General features: G+C 38.5%; 1 protein-coding gene across 1 annotated transcript in view; it reads left to right on the forward strand.

Moving 5' to 3' along the window:
* The window catches only part of TEK (TEK receptor tyrosine kinase), a 33,008-nt gene extending 17,224 nt beyond the window's left edge, over positions 1-15,784 (forward strand). The window contains exons 6-23 of the mRNA XM_053465912.1: positions 72-212; positions 1,119-1,244; positions 1,713-1,867; positions 2,594-2,738; positions 3,923-4,084; positions 4,821-4,961; positions 6,163-6,450; positions 7,126-7,422; positions 7,920-8,077; positions 9,328-9,538; positions 10,087-10,197; positions 11,016-11,206; positions 11,320-11,433; positions 13,255-13,325; positions 14,289-14,329; positions 14,620-14,716; positions 15,059-15,158; positions 15,439-15,784. Of these exons, the coding sequence (XP_053321887.1) occupies positions 72-212; positions 1,119-1,244; positions 1,713-1,867; positions 2,594-2,738; positions 3,923-4,084; positions 4,821-4,961; positions 6,163-6,450; positions 7,126-7,422; positions 7,920-8,077; positions 9,328-9,538; positions 10,087-10,197; positions 11,016-11,206; positions 11,320-11,433; positions 13,255-13,325; positions 14,289-14,329; positions 14,620-14,716; positions 15,059-15,158; positions 15,439-15,513 (2,624 nt within the window). The 3' untranslated portion in view covers positions 15,514-15,784. The remainder of the gene's footprint in view (positions 1-71; positions 213-1,118; positions 1,245-1,712; positions 1,868-2,593; positions 2,739-3,922; positions 4,085-4,820; positions 4,962-6,162; positions 6,451-7,125; positions 7,423-7,919; positions 8,078-9,327; positions 9,539-10,086; positions 10,198-11,015; positions 11,207-11,319; positions 11,434-13,254; positions 13,326-14,288; positions 14,330-14,619; positions 14,717-15,058; positions 15,159-15,438) is intronic.
* Positions 15,785-17,423: the final 1,639 nt, after the last annotated feature.

Below are 17,423 nucleotides of genomic sequence, written 5' to 3' on the forward strand. Positions count from 1 at the left end.
ACTCAGCATCTCACAACCAATTTACCAACCTATAACGCTACCTTTAATTATATCTACCCTTTCCCTTTCAGCATGTGGTGATCACAGATTTGGCACAACTTGTAAAGAAAGCTGTGGAGAAAAAGATGGCTGCAAGTTTCACATGTTCTGTTTAACGGATCCGTACGGCTGCTCGTGTGCCTCTGGCTGGAAAGGGTTCATGTGCGACGAAGGTAATGCATGATCAGCAACACTGGAATGATGAATTGAATTCTACATTGAAGTTTATTTTTTAGGGATAAGTTAGATACCTGATTATGCTACATCCTGGGGTTTATCTATTTTTTAAGGGGCCCTAAGTAAAAAAATTCCATTGACCATTTCCATCATGACCATTAGATGTAAATACACACAAGCTAACCTGGGTTTTTTTTTAAATAAAAGGTAGCACAAGGATCACCAGAAATTAGGTGATCTCGCTTGGTGTTGAGCAGGCTTACGTTAATCTGATTTGACGCTGATGTTCTACGGTTTTTAGTGCGATGCCTACTGAGGAGTGCACATTAAGCATTAGGAGGTTTCCATTAAAAAAAATGGGATGTCCTCAACTGGAGCCTTTTCCAGGCTATCCATAGCACCATACAGCTGCATTGTCAACATAGCGTGACTCTCCTGGATATCAGTACGGAAACTAAACAATGTCATTAATATGTCCTCATAATTATTTGTTAAAAATACATTACTCTAACCAAATAACAATTATGATAAAATCAGATGGGTGACCTATAGATGAATACCTGTAACAGCCACTGCTCCCGCTTTTGCTACAAGCCTTTAGTGCGGAGATTTTGAGGGATAAGATAACCAGACTGCTGCATGTAGGGAGATTGAATTTTTTATAGCCTGCTGTACTATAACTAAATTATTATACATTATCAGAAACATAACATTTATACTTAGTTATTTAGTTATACTTTTAGTTATTAATGAAAACCCACCATCACAAAACAGGCCATGTATACATGTTCTCATACGTGAGAATTCTTCTCATCAGTTCAAAACTAAAATGGGTAGAGTACTGGCTATACCGTAGGATACTCTTATACAATGTATATAAAATGCTTTTATGTATATCTTAGCGTGTGCAGATGGCTACTACGGACCTGACTGCAAGCTGAAGTGTCTATGCAACAAGGGAACCTGCGACAGATTTAAGGGCTGTCTGTGCCCCCCGGGATGGAGAGGGAACCGCTGTGAGAATGAAGGTAAAGCAAGGTAACACTGTATTAAATCACTTTCCAGTGTTAAATTCTAGGGAGTCCATGCGCCTCACTGGTACCCACTGCTGTTGTATGTCATCTACTCACAGTTACGAGACTGAATGTTTTGCTTCTGTTTTTGGTTCTTTCAGTGGATAGTAAACAATATATCATTTTTCTTATTTTTTGTAATACTTTGTTTTCATTTACAACCTATTATAGTTATTCTTCCAAAAACACCTTCTCTATCACCTACATTCTGCACAATTTTCCCGATTGCCTCTTGTCTTTTTACATCTTATTCTATCACCTTGGCCATTGCTTTATTATCCTGCTTCTTTTTCTATTCTCCATCTGTTGCAAACCAATGGCGTGTTCCACTTGTTAACACCGTTTTTGCTGTTTTCTACTAGAAATGCTGTTTGTGTATGATCCCCGTTGTATTTGCATTGATGGATGTATCTCACGTTGTAGGTACACCTGACATACCACCACAAATACTGGAGCTGGAAGAAACCCTAGAGCTAAATGCTGGAACAGAAATTAAGCTAACCTGCAAAGCCAGTGGATACCCGCTTCCTGTAGCACAGCAATTCAAGCTACTGAAACAGGATGGCACTATGTTTCAGGTCGGTCAACATCAACATATATATATACACATATATATATACACAGTATATATATATATATATATATATATATATATATATATATATATATATAGTTTAGCTTTAATATATGCAGTGTATACTCTATAGTGTGTATAACGTGTGACATTATACGTTTACATCTTGCACAGATGTGGCTGTACATAATTTACATGGGACATGGGGGAGAGAGGTGGGAAAGGCGAATGGCGAGGCCAGGGAGAGATGAAGAATCAGAGAGGGAAATGCTCAAAAAAGCTGAAATGTTTTTTTTTTTCTGGTACAACATTTTAATGGGGGACATATATACTAGTCACTTTAGCTTTATGGTGCACTTCCACAGCGCTAATTTATAGTACTCCAGCTGTATCTCCATAAATTAGGCTTTTTAAATTCCATCAGTGTTGTTATATTGGATGGCTTTGGTGTGGAAAAGCTATTTGCCAGTCTGGACTAACCTTATGACCCTGAGTGGCATGGCTGCCACATGCCAAAAACTGTTTGTTACCTTTATGTTATTGTTTGAACCTATTTTCCTACCAGGCCATTTACAATACAAGGTTGTTTAGCAATGGCAATTTCCATTTAATATGATATTATAAGGGACAACGTACTACTTCTAGACCTGGAATATCTACACCATGTGAAGCTGAAAACAGACCTAGGCCCATCAGGTTCAACCCACTAATACAGTACTCTCTTCCACAGCCTCTCTCAGTCAGCGACAGCGATAATGCAGCAATTGCGCTGTTTAAGGTTGACAAGATGCAGCCCCGAGACTCTGGCATTTGGATATATAGTGTGAAGACAGAAGCAGGAATGACCGAGAAGCCTGTGTATATCTCAGTTAAAAGTAAGACGTATGACTGGCGACAATTACAGTTTCCATGCTACATATAGATCTTCTTCCCAAGGAAGACAAAAGGAGATACTTGCAATAATTGTATAATAGTCTGCTTGTCTATGTAGTGGCAATTGTCACCGATTAAGAAAAATGACTCTAAAAAAACGAGGGAACAAGATTTACTCAAGAGAGTCCAAGGTTTATTCAGCCTACAGTTAGCTGGGTGTCTCCATGATGAAACTGATCAGCCATCTGGAACTCACCTTGCTCTGTGGGTCCAGAAAACATAATCTCATTTTCTCAATACAGCTGCAAGAAGAGTTTGCTTTGTTTCAACATGTCTTCTATTAATTCCCTGCCACACAGAGACTAGCTAATTCCCATGGAAGAGAACATAGGAATTTTATTCACAGCCCAAATCGGGGCTTCACAACTCCAGTCCACAAGGGGTTCAAATAAGGCGTGAATTGTGTGTATCCTTGTATCTTGAAAACAAATAGTTCCTTTTCTTGAAAAAAAGTAATTTAGTTCATTTTCAACTGAGACACCTGTGCTTAAACCGGGTTATCCGAATATTATGGCCTGTTTATAGCCATCAAGGACTGGAGTTGTGCACCACTGGACATTCATGATGAAGGCAATCAAGCCCATACTAGCAGTGAGGCAACATGAGGCTCCCAGCCAATGAGAAGATAGTACACCTAAGGTGCCAAAATCCCCAAGGCTTTTCGGGAAAGAGGTAGAGCTCCATGGGACAGCAGGGTTCAGGACTGCAATCCTGTGGTCCCAATGTCATCCTTCAGCATCAGGGACACCGGAGATTGCATAATGCGCATGCACAGAATTCTGTCCATGCACAGTAGCGCTTCCTGATTTTCCAGGGTTATAAGTTGGGAGGTATGATCCAGCAAATAGTAACATTTGAGTAGGACAACTCTGTACAACCTGGACAATTCTTTTCCTGGGTAAACATACAGCTCTGAAACACATTTTGCCACCAAGTTATGCAGATATCATTGTATTAATGTACTGGGTGTGCAACACTTATGTGCAGCCATAGTTACCAATTGAAGCATTTTTACTACAGTGAGTTATTGCTGTTATTGCTGCGATTGGAAGATTGGAAATTATATGATGGTTTTGGCACACACTATACATGTGTTTAACATCTTTATCTTTTTAACCCCCTCCAGTGCCACCGTACCCACAGCTTGCTCCAAAGTTGAACAGCAGTGGACCTGATTACCTTAACATCCAAATGAATGGTGAGCCATACACTGGAGATGGGCCAATTGTATCAGTCACTCTTTTGTACAGAGCATCTACAAGATCAGCTTCGTGGCAGAACCTGGATGGTAAGAAATAAAAATTAAAAGAATAAAAATTTTGGATTTTTAAGAAACAAAACTGAACAGAATCACAAATGTCCTTTATTTGAAAAATAAGCTTTTGGGACCACTGAGATCTCTTCAGCTGAAGCAATATAGATACACAGCTTTATATCGCCACCTACTGGGCAAAGTAGGAGTAATCAGCAAAAACAAATGAATATTTTTTGCACTGCTCACTCAGAGGGATACTATAATAAAACAGATTTATTAAAAAAAAATACAATAACTTTTAATTTTTATATTCAGTCATAAAATATGAATTCATTATTTTAGCTGTTTTCAGAAAGGCAACCTTTCTGACCTTTAAGAGGGTCGTTTTTCCACTGCAATACCAAATCTTGGAATGAAAGTTCCACTTAGTATGAAACCAGTATCATCTGCAGTGGTCTTCTACTGCTTGTTGGGTTTATGATGTTGGCCCCACCAATCTTAGACTTAAAAACTATTCTCCAACTATGATGACATCCAGGCTCCTCTAAGTCTGCATTGAAGAACAGTGATAAAGTCATGAATGGGTTTTTATTTTTCTTACATTACACCACAGTCACTTTAAAACACCATCATTCTATATCATTACAGTATTAGTGTATTAGGAATATATTTCCCCACTTTAATTTCATCTGCAACAGACACGGTCATATTATCACCTTGTATGTGTTGTTTCCATTGTAATATGACTGTTATCTTTTATTTCCTCTAGTCCCTGTACATAACAAAATTGTGAGACTAGAACAGCTGGAGCCAAGAACGGAATATAAGATCTGTATTCAACTTGGACGCAAAGGAGAAGGTGGAACTGGACATCCAGGCCCAGAAGCCATCTTTACCACAGAGGCACTTGGTAATAACTGTATTTGGATCAGTATTCTTCATGAACTGCGCCAGCTCAGAATACTGTATAATATAATAAACCGTCCTGCCATGTGTAGAGAGAAATCGTTAGTTTGCTATGGCACCAGAAACCACCTAGCTCTGGGTGTTGTCATATGATTGAAACACCAGGTTCTCTATTTTAATTTAAATCAGAATGCTACTCACATCAGTGTGAATAGAGCTAGTCACATGGACTTCAGAAATCATCATATCACCCATTCAATTATAATAATCTAGATGGTGTATGGTACCTCTACATTCCAGACATGGCCCGATAGATGTGTTTGTTATAAATCGTGGTAAGGTCTCCCAAAATGCCTATAACTGTTTGCGAAACAGTAGAAAAGTTCCACAATGCTAGCCATCATAATGGGGGTTATGTGTAAAAAGTGATCCTGGTGCAAAATTGAAAACAACATACATTAACAACCATAACAACTAGAGGAATGATCCATTCAACAGAACCATACCATTGGTTGCTATTGTGATGAAATGACAGTATTTGCTTGATTATAAGACAACCTTGATCATAAGATGACACCCCAGAGTTTGGATCTTGATGAAAGAAAAAAAGAAATGCCTGAATATAAGATGACCCTATTCAAAAAAAACCAATACCACTATTTCAGCTGCTCACTAAATGCACACTTACAATCTGAAACTGACTCATACTGTACAGTCTGCTACTCACACACACACACTTACACTCATTTTAGTGACTTAACCATTTGTTTAATGTTTAAAATGTAGTAAAGGATGTGAAGAATGTGAAAATGAAAAAAATGTTTTATTGTTTTTATTACTTTATTTTATTATTACTTTATTACTTCTTTTTTTCAGGATCATGTCTCAGTAAGAGAGAGGGGGGGGTTTAACAACTCAGTACTGAATAGTCATTTATTGCATGGTACATTTAAAACTGTTGACTAAAAACATTTTTTATGCATAACTCATAATATTTCTGACTGGTCCCAGGTGCGCGAACACTTGCTTATCTTGAGGTTTTGTAATGCAATGTTTCTAATTATTGAAAGAATCCCTTGAGTACTGTCTGTAGCTGTAATAATCAATGTAATAATGGCTTTTATATTCATGCACCACTTTATGTTTAATATTTCTCTCCTTTTGTATGTGTACAAAACAATCAAGTTTGCGTTTGCTTCTTCTAGGTCTTCCATCACCTAAAGGTCTCACGCTGGTCCCTAAAAGTAAGTCATCTTTAAACTTGACCTGGCTTCACGAATTTCAGAGCTCCGATGAAGAAAAGGAGTATGAAGTCGAATACAGCAAAGTTAATAGTTCTGCTCAGCCTCAGACTAAAAAAATGCCTGGAAATAAAGCTGAAATTATTATTGATGGTCTGGAACCAAGAACGTTATATCAATGCAAGGTCCGGGTGAACACCAAGTCCTTTGGTGAATGGAGTGAGACAGTGTTTGGATGGACTTACAGTGACAGTAAGAAAGTCTATAATGCTGCTCAATTATTCTGAATAGAGATAATGCAATATGTATGGTTGTGTTTTATATTACTACTTAAAGAGGCACTTAAATTGTTTTTGTCCCACAAATACAATAATTTAATCTGTAGTATAAGACACAGACTGGCTATAGGGGAAACTGGGCTGATTACCATTGAGCAGGTGCTCAATGTCACCTTCTACATATCTTCATTGCTGCACACTTTAAAGGTTTAAGAGGCTGTGTGAATCCAGCAGGTGGCCGCATATACTTCATTTTAAAAGTCGCCAATTCAGAAGTGCCAATTTTAATACCCAGTCCACGCTAAAGTGCAAATTATAATCTTGAGCCCTGTGTAGTAAAATGTTATGAGTAACACATAAAAAATAATCATTTTTATCCAAAATTGGATAAAGAGATGCAAACATGTCAACTTCCAAATGTCCCAAAATAAGCAAAGTTTGTGATTGTTATCCTGAAAGTGAGTGAGAAGAGAATTGGTGGTTATATTATGAAAACAGTGGTCTGTTAAATTGTAGCCATTATTCACTTGCTGGAGCATAGACGGGACAAAAACATTGTGGTTGAGGTGGGGTGTGCTGAAAGAGTCAGGTAAAGAGACTTTCCTTCACGTAGATTATAAATATCACTCCAATTGTCTTATATCTCCAGAAACACCTCCATCGCCATCAAATATCAACATTTTTAACATCACTGATTCTTCTGCTATTGTCTCGTGGTCCATCGAGGAGGGCCATTCAATCTCATTGATCATTATTCGATACAAAATGTTTGGCAACACCGAGTACAACCATGATATTAAGATCCGAAATATTACCATTGGCCACTACCTGCTGAAGGGACTGGAATCCAACAGTCTGTACTTGGTGGAGATATGCTCAGAGAACAACGTTGGTGAAAGTACACAGAATAACATTAAACAACTAATGACGCGTCAAGAAATTAAGAGTAAGTGATGGCCACAAACACGCTATATTTTTTAAAATGTATGATGTAAAATATACATATCACTATGCTCCAATATGCAATATGAAGCAAAGAAACAGCATGTATTTCCCATTAGGAGATCAAAATGAGTTTTTTTTATTGAAATATAAAGTTAATAAAGTATAAGTTAATAGAAACAGTGTAGCCCATGACTGGGTGCTGTATTTTGTGCACATTGTAGGTTCCTTTGCTTATGTGTAACAAATATATCCCATGGGATGAAGCAGATTGTAAACATAATTACTAATGTATTTTCACTGGTCAACAGTAGTTATTGTTAGTCATTAGTAATTAACTACAACAAAAAATATTTTACAGCTCAGTACCTACAATGTCAAAGTCCTTCACCATGAAGTTGGAGCAGTTAAAGAATCCTAAAGCCGTAATAACCCTACCTAATATCTGTTTATAACGGATAATGCATTTATTTTAGATTTTGCTTATGTTTTCTTCTCCAGGGGGATATGAGTCAAAGGATGGAAATGTGCTTCTCATTGCTATCTTAGGCTCAGCAGGAATGACCTGTTTGACAATACTGCTGGCATTCCTTATCATGCTACAGCTGAAAAGAGCCAACTTTCAGAACCGGATGGCACAGGCTTTCCAGAATGGAGTGGTAGGTATTACTGGCTTAACTGTTTGGAAAGTTGGTTCAGGATTATAGAACACACAATTAGACTCTTAATGGTTTAATCTTTCAAATTCTAAATGCAGGCATACCCCGCTTTTGGGACATTCCCTTTAAGGACACTGAGGAGTAAGGGCATAGTTGCAGCGCACCAATTCTTATGTTTAGTTACCCTAGCTTTGCGAGAATTGACACATGACAGCATGGTGGCAGCGCATCAGTTCGTCTTTTGAGCATCTTTTGTGTCTTCTGAGCATCTTTTGGGCTTTTCGCATTTTGTGGTGGAAATGACCTGACGATTGCAGTGTAGTACATCCATTGATAAGTGAAAAAAAGTGATGCTTCATGTTAAGTACTTTTTTGTTGTACATACATGCTCTGGACCCCATTGTGTACATTCATTGTGGTTTGGTGCACACAACACTTTCAGGTAAAACATTGCTCATAAGAATGTCTACATTTAATTTCGTTATGTATATCTGTCATGTTGAAGCTCTGTTATTTTAGTCCAGACAAATAAACACTCGGACTCTTTATTATTCTGCCTTGTGAAATATAATAGAATGGCTCAGTCCAAATCAGCCAGAGTCTATGGAGGAAAGATGGAGGACTTCATTAGATATGCACAACTTCATTACCATAGCCATAAAGAATTAGTTCAGTGTGTGCAGGAAAGTCACTCAAAGAAAATATACACAGGCTTCACACGCCAGTAAGTAATTGTAATCTTCTTTAAAGTGCAGTAAAGTGCTGATAGGTAGTCTTAGGTAGTGCTAGTAATAAATAAGCACCACCTAAGACTCTTTGTGTTACGATGTATTTACATTGACACTTTGTGGAGGCACTGTTGGTCCATGTTACCCGTTTCCCCGTGCAGGTCCTACATGTCTGCAGATAAAAGGGAAGTTGCTGTAACACAATTAAATAAAACCCACTTTTCTTTAATGCTCAAGTATATTACTGTATAGAGCACTGTATTCAATCCTCAGATCATTTTTTCCATGGGTGTAAGGAAACAGCCCATGTGAGCAGTGGAACAAATAATGTCAATTATTCCATTGCTTTGGTATTGCTTGCTAATACAAAGAATAAACCCTTTAATTCCACCAATTGTACTAAAAGTCAAATGTCGAACCTAAACTAACACTAGTGCAACAAGTTATGAAGGTATGTAGTAAGTACTAAAACCTCCCACAAACTATGTAAAAAAAAGCCCACTAAATAACATATTATTGCAGAGGGAAGAACCCGTTGTACAGTTTAATTCAGGAACACTTACTCACCTAAAAAAAGCCAAGAATGGACCAGATCCTGTGGATTACCCTGTCTTGGAGTGGCATGACATTAAGTTTCAAGATGTGATTGGTGAGGGGAACTTCGGGCAGGTACTCAAAGCCCGTATAAAAAAAGATGGTCTACGAATGGATGCAGCCATTAAAAGGATGAAAGGTATGTGTTCTTCAACATGATTTGGTTATACTGAGGGAAAGAGGCTATCAGAAACTATCCACCCTCAGCCTGGGCAATTGATGTTGTTTAACCCCTTAATGACAAAGCCCGTACATGTACGGGCTGAAAATGCATTGTTTTCAATGGATTTTGGGACTGCCCATTGTCCTTAAGGGGTTAAAGTTTATTAGATGACATTTATTAATAGTGCGTCAACAGATTCCGTAGAGCTTTTACAATAGGGAGACTGTTTAACAATTGCCAGAAATGTCCTCTATCAATAGCTCCCATTGTGTTTTATTCACAGTCACTCTTGCCAAACCTATCATCAAACACATGGTTTCTAGCACCACTGCATGCCCTTGCTTATAAACTATGGAGAAAGCTGGACAGCCATCTAAATTATCAATAATTTTCAAACTGTACTTTTGAAGAAACGGGCAAATGCATAAATCCAGCTACAAGTATAGCCAGCTAATTAAATTTTGATAACCCAACAAATCAGATTTGCGGAAAGGCTTTTGAATGTTCTTCTCTTTACTGAACAGAATATGCATCTAAAGATGATCACCGAGATTTTGCAGGAGAATTGGAAGTCCTTTGCAAACTTGGGAGCCACCCAAACATTATAAACCTCCTTGGAGCTTGTGAGCATCGTGGTAAGTTTAGAGCGCTGCAGTAATTTTTGTCAAAACACACATGCCAGTTAGTGAAATCGTCCATGTTTTCTATACAGCCTGTTGTATACACCACTGGTTTTGTGGTTGACCTGAGTTACACAACAAATATTCTAGTTACTAAATGTGAATGAAGTAAGGTTAAAGATAAGACTAAGGTTATGCAGGCCCTACATTTGCAGACCAACTTGGCAGTCCAGACAACCACCTAGGTCCAGAGATTAAACTAACTCTGATCCAGGCCAGCCGTCTCTAAGGATCTACCTCCAGGGCCGCTGTCCTTTCTACTGAAAGCTGCAATATGGTGTCATATCACAGCATTCCAATCCACTTCAGAAGGACATGTGGCTCCACGTATCATATACTAAAGATATTGTTCCAGCTAACTATAGACCTCCATAGTGTAGATGGGTCAGTTAGGGAGATCATATATCTTCCATGTAACAGGCCCGAAGTCTGAACACACAACAATCTATTCAGCCATCTACCGCAGGTTTTACATTAGAGTGGTAGTGGGGCCTTGGCCCGTGTATACCCCTGGCACTGCCCATTTGTTTGGTTGAAGGAGACTGGACAAACATGTATCAAGGTAAAGAAGAGTATGATGATTGTGCTTGTGAGAGGGAGAATTAATGTTTATTATAAAATCATGAAAAACAAGACCAAGGACTGAATAACGCCTGAGTATTTACATCAGGTAAAGCGGGGAGACTAGATGGGCTGAATGGTTCTTATCCACCATCAAATTCTATGTTGCTGTACTACATTTATGCTCTAGTAATTCAGGCTTCCTCTTCTAGGGTACCTGTACCTGGCTATTGAATATGCTCCCCATGGTAATCTACTAGACTTCCTGAGGAAAAGCAGAGTACTGGAGACAGACCCAGCATTTGCCATAGCCAACAGTACAGCTTCCACATTAACTTCCCAGCAGCTCCTGCACTTTGCGGCAGATGTGGCCCGAGGCATGGACTACTTAAGCCAAAAGCAGGTTGGTATTTTGCACAAATAAAGCAACGCAAAACTTAACCCTAAGAAGGTTTAGGAATCAATTTCTTTAAATTGACCTTATCCTTTATTTACTTTTTATGATATTTCCTCTAGTTCATACATAGAGATTTAGCTGCACGAAACATTTTAGTTGGTGAAAACTATGTTGCAAAGATTGCAGACTTCGGTTTATCCAGAGGACAAGAAGTTTATGTAAAAAAGACAATGGTGAGTATGCCAGTTCCATTAACACTTACTGTATACAAATCCAAGTAGAACATTGTTGAAAAGAACAGCCAGTTGTTAAAGGAGAAGAAACAGCAAACAATGATGGATCATCTTCTAGTACCGTATTTGCTCGATTATAAGACGAGGTTTTTTCCAGAGCAAATGCTCTGAAAAATACCCCTCGTCTTATAATCGGGGTCGTCTTCTCAGACCCCCCAAAAAATGTCTGCTGGGGCCATGCTGCTTACCGGTCGCGAGCAGCGTCTCTTCTGTTAGAAGCAGGAGGACAGGAAGCTTGCAGCGTCCTCACAGAGCTCTATCTACCCCTCCCTCCTCTGGGGGCGGGGCCAGAGAACTTGCTCTACAGCCGGTCCCCTGCAGAAGTCTTCGAGTGAGAGATCAGCAGTTCAGGTAAGGGGGTGGGGGAGGGTTTTTGGGTAAGTATGTGTGATTAATGTGTGTTTAATGTGTGAAGTATGTGTGATTAATGGAATGAATGAGTATTTAAATGTGTTTGTGTGTGATAGCATGGATGTGTAAGGGGGGTGGGGGTTGTAGCATGGCATAGGGAGGCTGTAATCCCACTACTATCATCCCCAGGTTCCAGCATGTACTGGCTGCCTTGGCTTGATAGGAGTGTGATTGCTGTTAGCAGTTTGATATATATATATATATATATATATATATATATATATATCAAACTGCTAACAGCAATCACACTCCTATCAAGCCAAGGCAGCCAGTACATGCTGGGTTAAAAGGCATATCATGGGGCTGAGTGGCATATAGGGGGTTAAAATGCATTTCTGGACCTCCAGAAATGCATTTTAACCCCCTATATGCCACTCAGCCCCATGATATGCCTATATACCTCCAGAAATGCATTTTAACCCCCTATATGCCACTCAGCCCCATGATATGCCTTTTAACCCCCTATATGCCAGAGTGGCATATAGGGGTATAAGGCATATCATGGGGCAGAGTGGCAAATAGGGGGGTATAAAGCATTTCTGGGGGCAGAGTGGCATAACTGGGGGGGGCAGGTTGGCAAATAAAAGGAAATTTAAAAAATATATTTTTCTCAATCATAGCTTTTATTAAACATGAAAAAATAATTTACATGAATATTTACTGGTAAAACTTTTTTCCTATAGGGTCGTCTTATATTCAGGCTTTTTGTTTTTTTCCTAAATTAATATTTTGATTTTGGGGGGTCGTCTTATAATCGGGGTCGTCTTATAATCGAGCAAATACGGTAGTTCTCTCTGATAGTTTAGTCTTTTCAAAGTGACATCTAGTGCCTGTTCATATGCAGCGATAACAAACCTCTACAGTTTACACACTTACATTTATCATCCTTTAGGGTAGTTTAAATGTTGTCATCTCCTCCCAGAATTTCTGCAATGTTTTCGAAGCAATCAGGATAAACAACTATAGACTGACCCCAGACTTTAGGATATTCCCAATTAATAATGTGACAGACCTGAGAACATGGACACCTGCGTCACCTTATCACCTGCATCATGTCTGTCTTCACTGAATGTGGTTATATGATTTCATTTAGATTATAGTTGTTACCAAATAGAAATGAAGGTGCAGACATTTCCCACTGGATACAAAGTACAAAAACAATCTGTATTGCCCGGAACACACATGCAGTTTCCTTTTTTGTGAAGTTTCTACCTTGGAGCTACAACCCTAATACAAAAAAAAAAGGAAAATGTCAGAAGCAGTGTCTATATATATATATATATATATATATATATATATATATATATATATATATATGTCACTGTATTGTTGGTGATCTCTTTTCTGCAGGGAAGGCTTCCAGTTCGATGGATGGCAATCGAGTCTTTGAACTACAGCGTTTATACGTCAAACAGTGATGTGTAAGTCTAATTAAAGAAATGCATCAAGATTTGTATGTTTCTGCATTAACCTAAATCAAATATAAATTAAGAAAAATAAGTGGATATTTTAAGGTATTACATTAGCTGCAAATGTACTACATAATGTAATCGAACCATTACATGATCCTTGTAATGCCTCCACAACTTTGCCCACATCTAGGTTTAACGCCCTCTTTTACACTATCTAAGTCTCCTTCCGTCACAACATTTCCGTACCCCGGGTGATTGGGCTGTAAGTAGCTTCCCATTTTACCCAATCTTAAAGAAAGTCCAAGAAAGGAGCACAAAGCATGCAAGTGTAGAGATAAAATACAATATTTGGCAAAATTTGAGAATTATTTCTTTAGCTGACAAATTAGGTTTGGGCTGGATATGACTGACTAATGTTTTTTTGGCATGTTTAGCAGATAAACATGGTGTGCTACAAAAATATGGCTTTTGAAATCGATTGAAACTTAATGTCATTTGCCAATGCAATGGTCAAATCTACCCTTCACATTCAATGTATAAACGAGACTGGTCATTCTGGGGTATTCACATGATTTTGCTTACCCATGACACTACTTTTTCTCCAATGTACTAACAGAGCAGGAGCCATATCAAGTGCCCCTGGGCTTTGAAATAGGGGCTATCTAAAGTATGGAATATGGAGTTCCAACCTGTTTACACACACATTTAAGGGCACTTAAATAATTAACTGACTAGCCTCCTGCTCACCAGTACGCAAACTAAATGGCTGCTTAGGGACCCTGCTTGACAGAGGGACCCCCTAGAAGCCACTATGTAGCATCGGGATCCTTCAGTTTCTGGACAAGAGAGCGGCGATCAGGCAAGACAGTCTCTGCCCAAGTTCCATCTACATCCCACCCCCTATAGGCGACTCTAGCAACATTATCTGTGTACAGCACAGTGCTAATGAGATCATATCGCTTTATTTTCTAGATGGTCATTTGGAGTTTTACTATGGGAAATTGTGAGCTTAGGTGAGTATTATGACTTCATGTAAATAAATTGAAAGTATCGTGCATGTGTGTGCAGGTGGCACATCTATTTGTGGCTATTTTACAGCAACACACAATTTTACAGATTGCCTGGACGGTTTATGGCATTATTAAACCTCAGATTTAAAGTCAGCCATGGATTGCCACTTTGCAGGAACATGCAGACAGAATATTATTTTATTTTGTAAGAGTAAAATAGTTATGGGGTAACAATTAGGAACTTTCTGGATTTGTTTAGTACCAAAAACTAATGTTTTGTTTTTTTCTTACAGGTGGGACTCCATACTGTGGCATGACATGTGCAGAACTCTATGAAAAGCTGCCACAGGGTTACAGGCTTGAAAAGCCTCTGAACTGTGACGATGAAGTGTAAGCAATTGTTTTTTAATTCAATGCTGACCATAGCCATGAGTCCACAGCAGCTGGAGGTTAGTTATGGCATCCCACCTCAAGAGATTTGGTAGATGTCTCCACAGAAAGTTAAATTCCCATCTCTTGTTTACCACGATAAATGTAAAGCGAAGCAAACAGTGCTACCAATTTACATTATGGGAGCCTCCTCTTCTATCCTCATCTATCATAAGCAGAAGGAAAACCAGTGGATAATCACTAGAATTTGGACACATGAAAGGAAAACTGTGAATCCTTCCATATGGTATACTGTCTCAGAATACATTAAAACTTCTCTGACTATTTCTCTTTGAATTGAAGGTATGACCTCATGAGGCAGTGTTGGCGAGAGAAACCATATGAAAGGCCGTCTTTTGCAAAGATCCTGGTGTCTCTTAATCGCATGTTAGAAGAAAGAAAGGTGAGTGATCAGAGCCACACAGTATCATATGCTTGCACAAAACAATTCTTGGCATTGCTGCCCCTTTAAGTGAATCTAAAACACGTTATATGTTACTGTACATATCCATGTGATGCAGTTCGTTACTAGGGTAAGATCTTTCGGGACCCACTGTTGCGGTTCTTTTCAATACAGAACTAAAATAATATTGTTTTATCACTTGAGCAGGGCCAGATTCTCAAGCACAGCATATAACCAAAATACTAAAACTTTTTTTTTTATTATTCTTGTTACCTTTTAGACTTATGTGAATACAACCCTGTATGAAAAGTTCACCTATGCAGGCATCGACTGTTCTGCTGAAGAAGCCGCCTGAGACAAGAAAAAGCATTAATCCCTCAGTAAAGAAGTTTCCATGTGCAATGTCAGGATTCATTTGTGTATAAAGTATTTGTAGAATACATCATTGTTCCATTGCACATCCAATATGTAAATACAACGCATTTTGAGGTGAACATGCGTTTTTATGTGGTTTTGAACACTGATGAGGTTCATGGCTGATGTATTAACACTGAATGTACCATTTATATTTTTGTAGTTGCCATATAACAAAGTTTGTATGATCATTAAAAGAATGAATGATTCCAGCTGCTCCAAACTGAGTTTTAGTATAGCATGTCGAGCAAAAAAAACCCAACCCAAGGCACCTCTGAAACCAAAGGATTCAAGTTATCTCGGTATGAGCACAACAATTACATCATCAACTACTGGCACCATGGGTAAGCATCTGCTTTTGGGCCTCCACAACTTTGACCACATCTAAGTCCCCTTCCACCAGAATTCTTCTTTTCCTTCCCCGCTACCCACCTTAATCAAAAAATAAATATGTGTTGGGTTGAACAAATGAATTCCCCCCCCCACTAACTAAATGCCCTGCAGTAGATGCATTCGGCCAAATGCATCGCCTGCGTGATGTACTCACCTCCAGTGTACATATGTTAACTCTTCCCATTGATTTAATTGGGACCATGCTCCTGCCACCGATTGCCTGCTTAAGCTGTCAATCAGAGGCAGGACACATGCCCATGGATTTAACTGGGAATAGATCAAACAGCCAATCAGTGGCAGGGAATTATTAATTTGAATTGAATTCAAATTGTTTTTGTAAGTCAACATTCTAAAAGGTGCCCTAGATATTACAATTATGATGCAACAGCCACAAAATGTAATCTGTTAAAACACACACTGCATCTTCTCTGTGGAGCACATGTTCTTATGCTAAACAATACATAATCATGTCCTGTCTATCTTTCCATTATTGAACCACAGATAAGGAATTTAGTCACTACCTCACAAATACGTGGTGGCAAAAGCTTGTTTCTGTACCATTTTGTCCATTAAAAGGCTTAATCCAACCCTGAACTATTAACATTCATACACAATAGAAGATATTTAATGAATGTATTAATGTTGGGGCTAGCCTCTGGGCCAATAGATTGTTTTCATAGGGAGTGTGTATGTACCTATGTCACTTCTATACATTATATATATATATATATATATATATATATATATATATATATATATATATATATGAACTAATTCATTGACATTGGCATATGCAGCAACAGGCCAAGAACTAATTATTTGTGATTCATGCCGTTCTGAAACAAAGCCTTTTCTGTTCACACCGCCTTATCAACTAACTATAAGATAGTTTATACTACATTCTTTTAGCTAACAAGTTAGCCGGGACCTGGTAATTTATAGTAAAGATTAAAGATCATGTTAGAAGTTAGCATTACTTGATAATGTGAACTTGGTAAAGCAAATCTATACATTTCACTCAAGAATGCAAGTACAGAGTTTGGCGTACTCTCACTCAACCAAACACAGGGGAGTAAGCATAAATGACCATGAACAGGTTGACAGCTTTATATTTATTAAGTACTAGAGCCACACTGTTTGTTTTATACAGGCCACAAAATAATAAATCCTTTGTAAATAAACAGCGCTTGGGATAGCTCACTCACTTCAATTTTCTTCAATGAGACAGTTTTAGGCCCACACGCAGGAGTACCAAACCTTGGTACACCAGGGAACAGCAGTCCCAGAGAAAGAAGAAAAAAAAAACCCCACAGAAGTTGTTCAACTATACTCATTTGCTTGCATGCAAAGTAGTAACCCTGGAAAGCGACACCCATGTCAAGCACGCACCTTCAATTTGCCCCAGCTCCCTGTTAACTACATTGTTATTTAAACCTATCTTCATGCCCAACTTAAGGC

The sequence above is a fragment of the Spea bombifrons genome, chromosome 1 (assembly GCF_027358695.1).
Source record: "Spea bombifrons isolate aSpeBom1 chromosome 1, aSpeBom1.2.pri, whole genome shotgun sequence".
NCBI lineage: Eukaryota > Metazoa > Chordata > Amphibia > Anura > Pelobatidae > Spea > Spea bombifrons.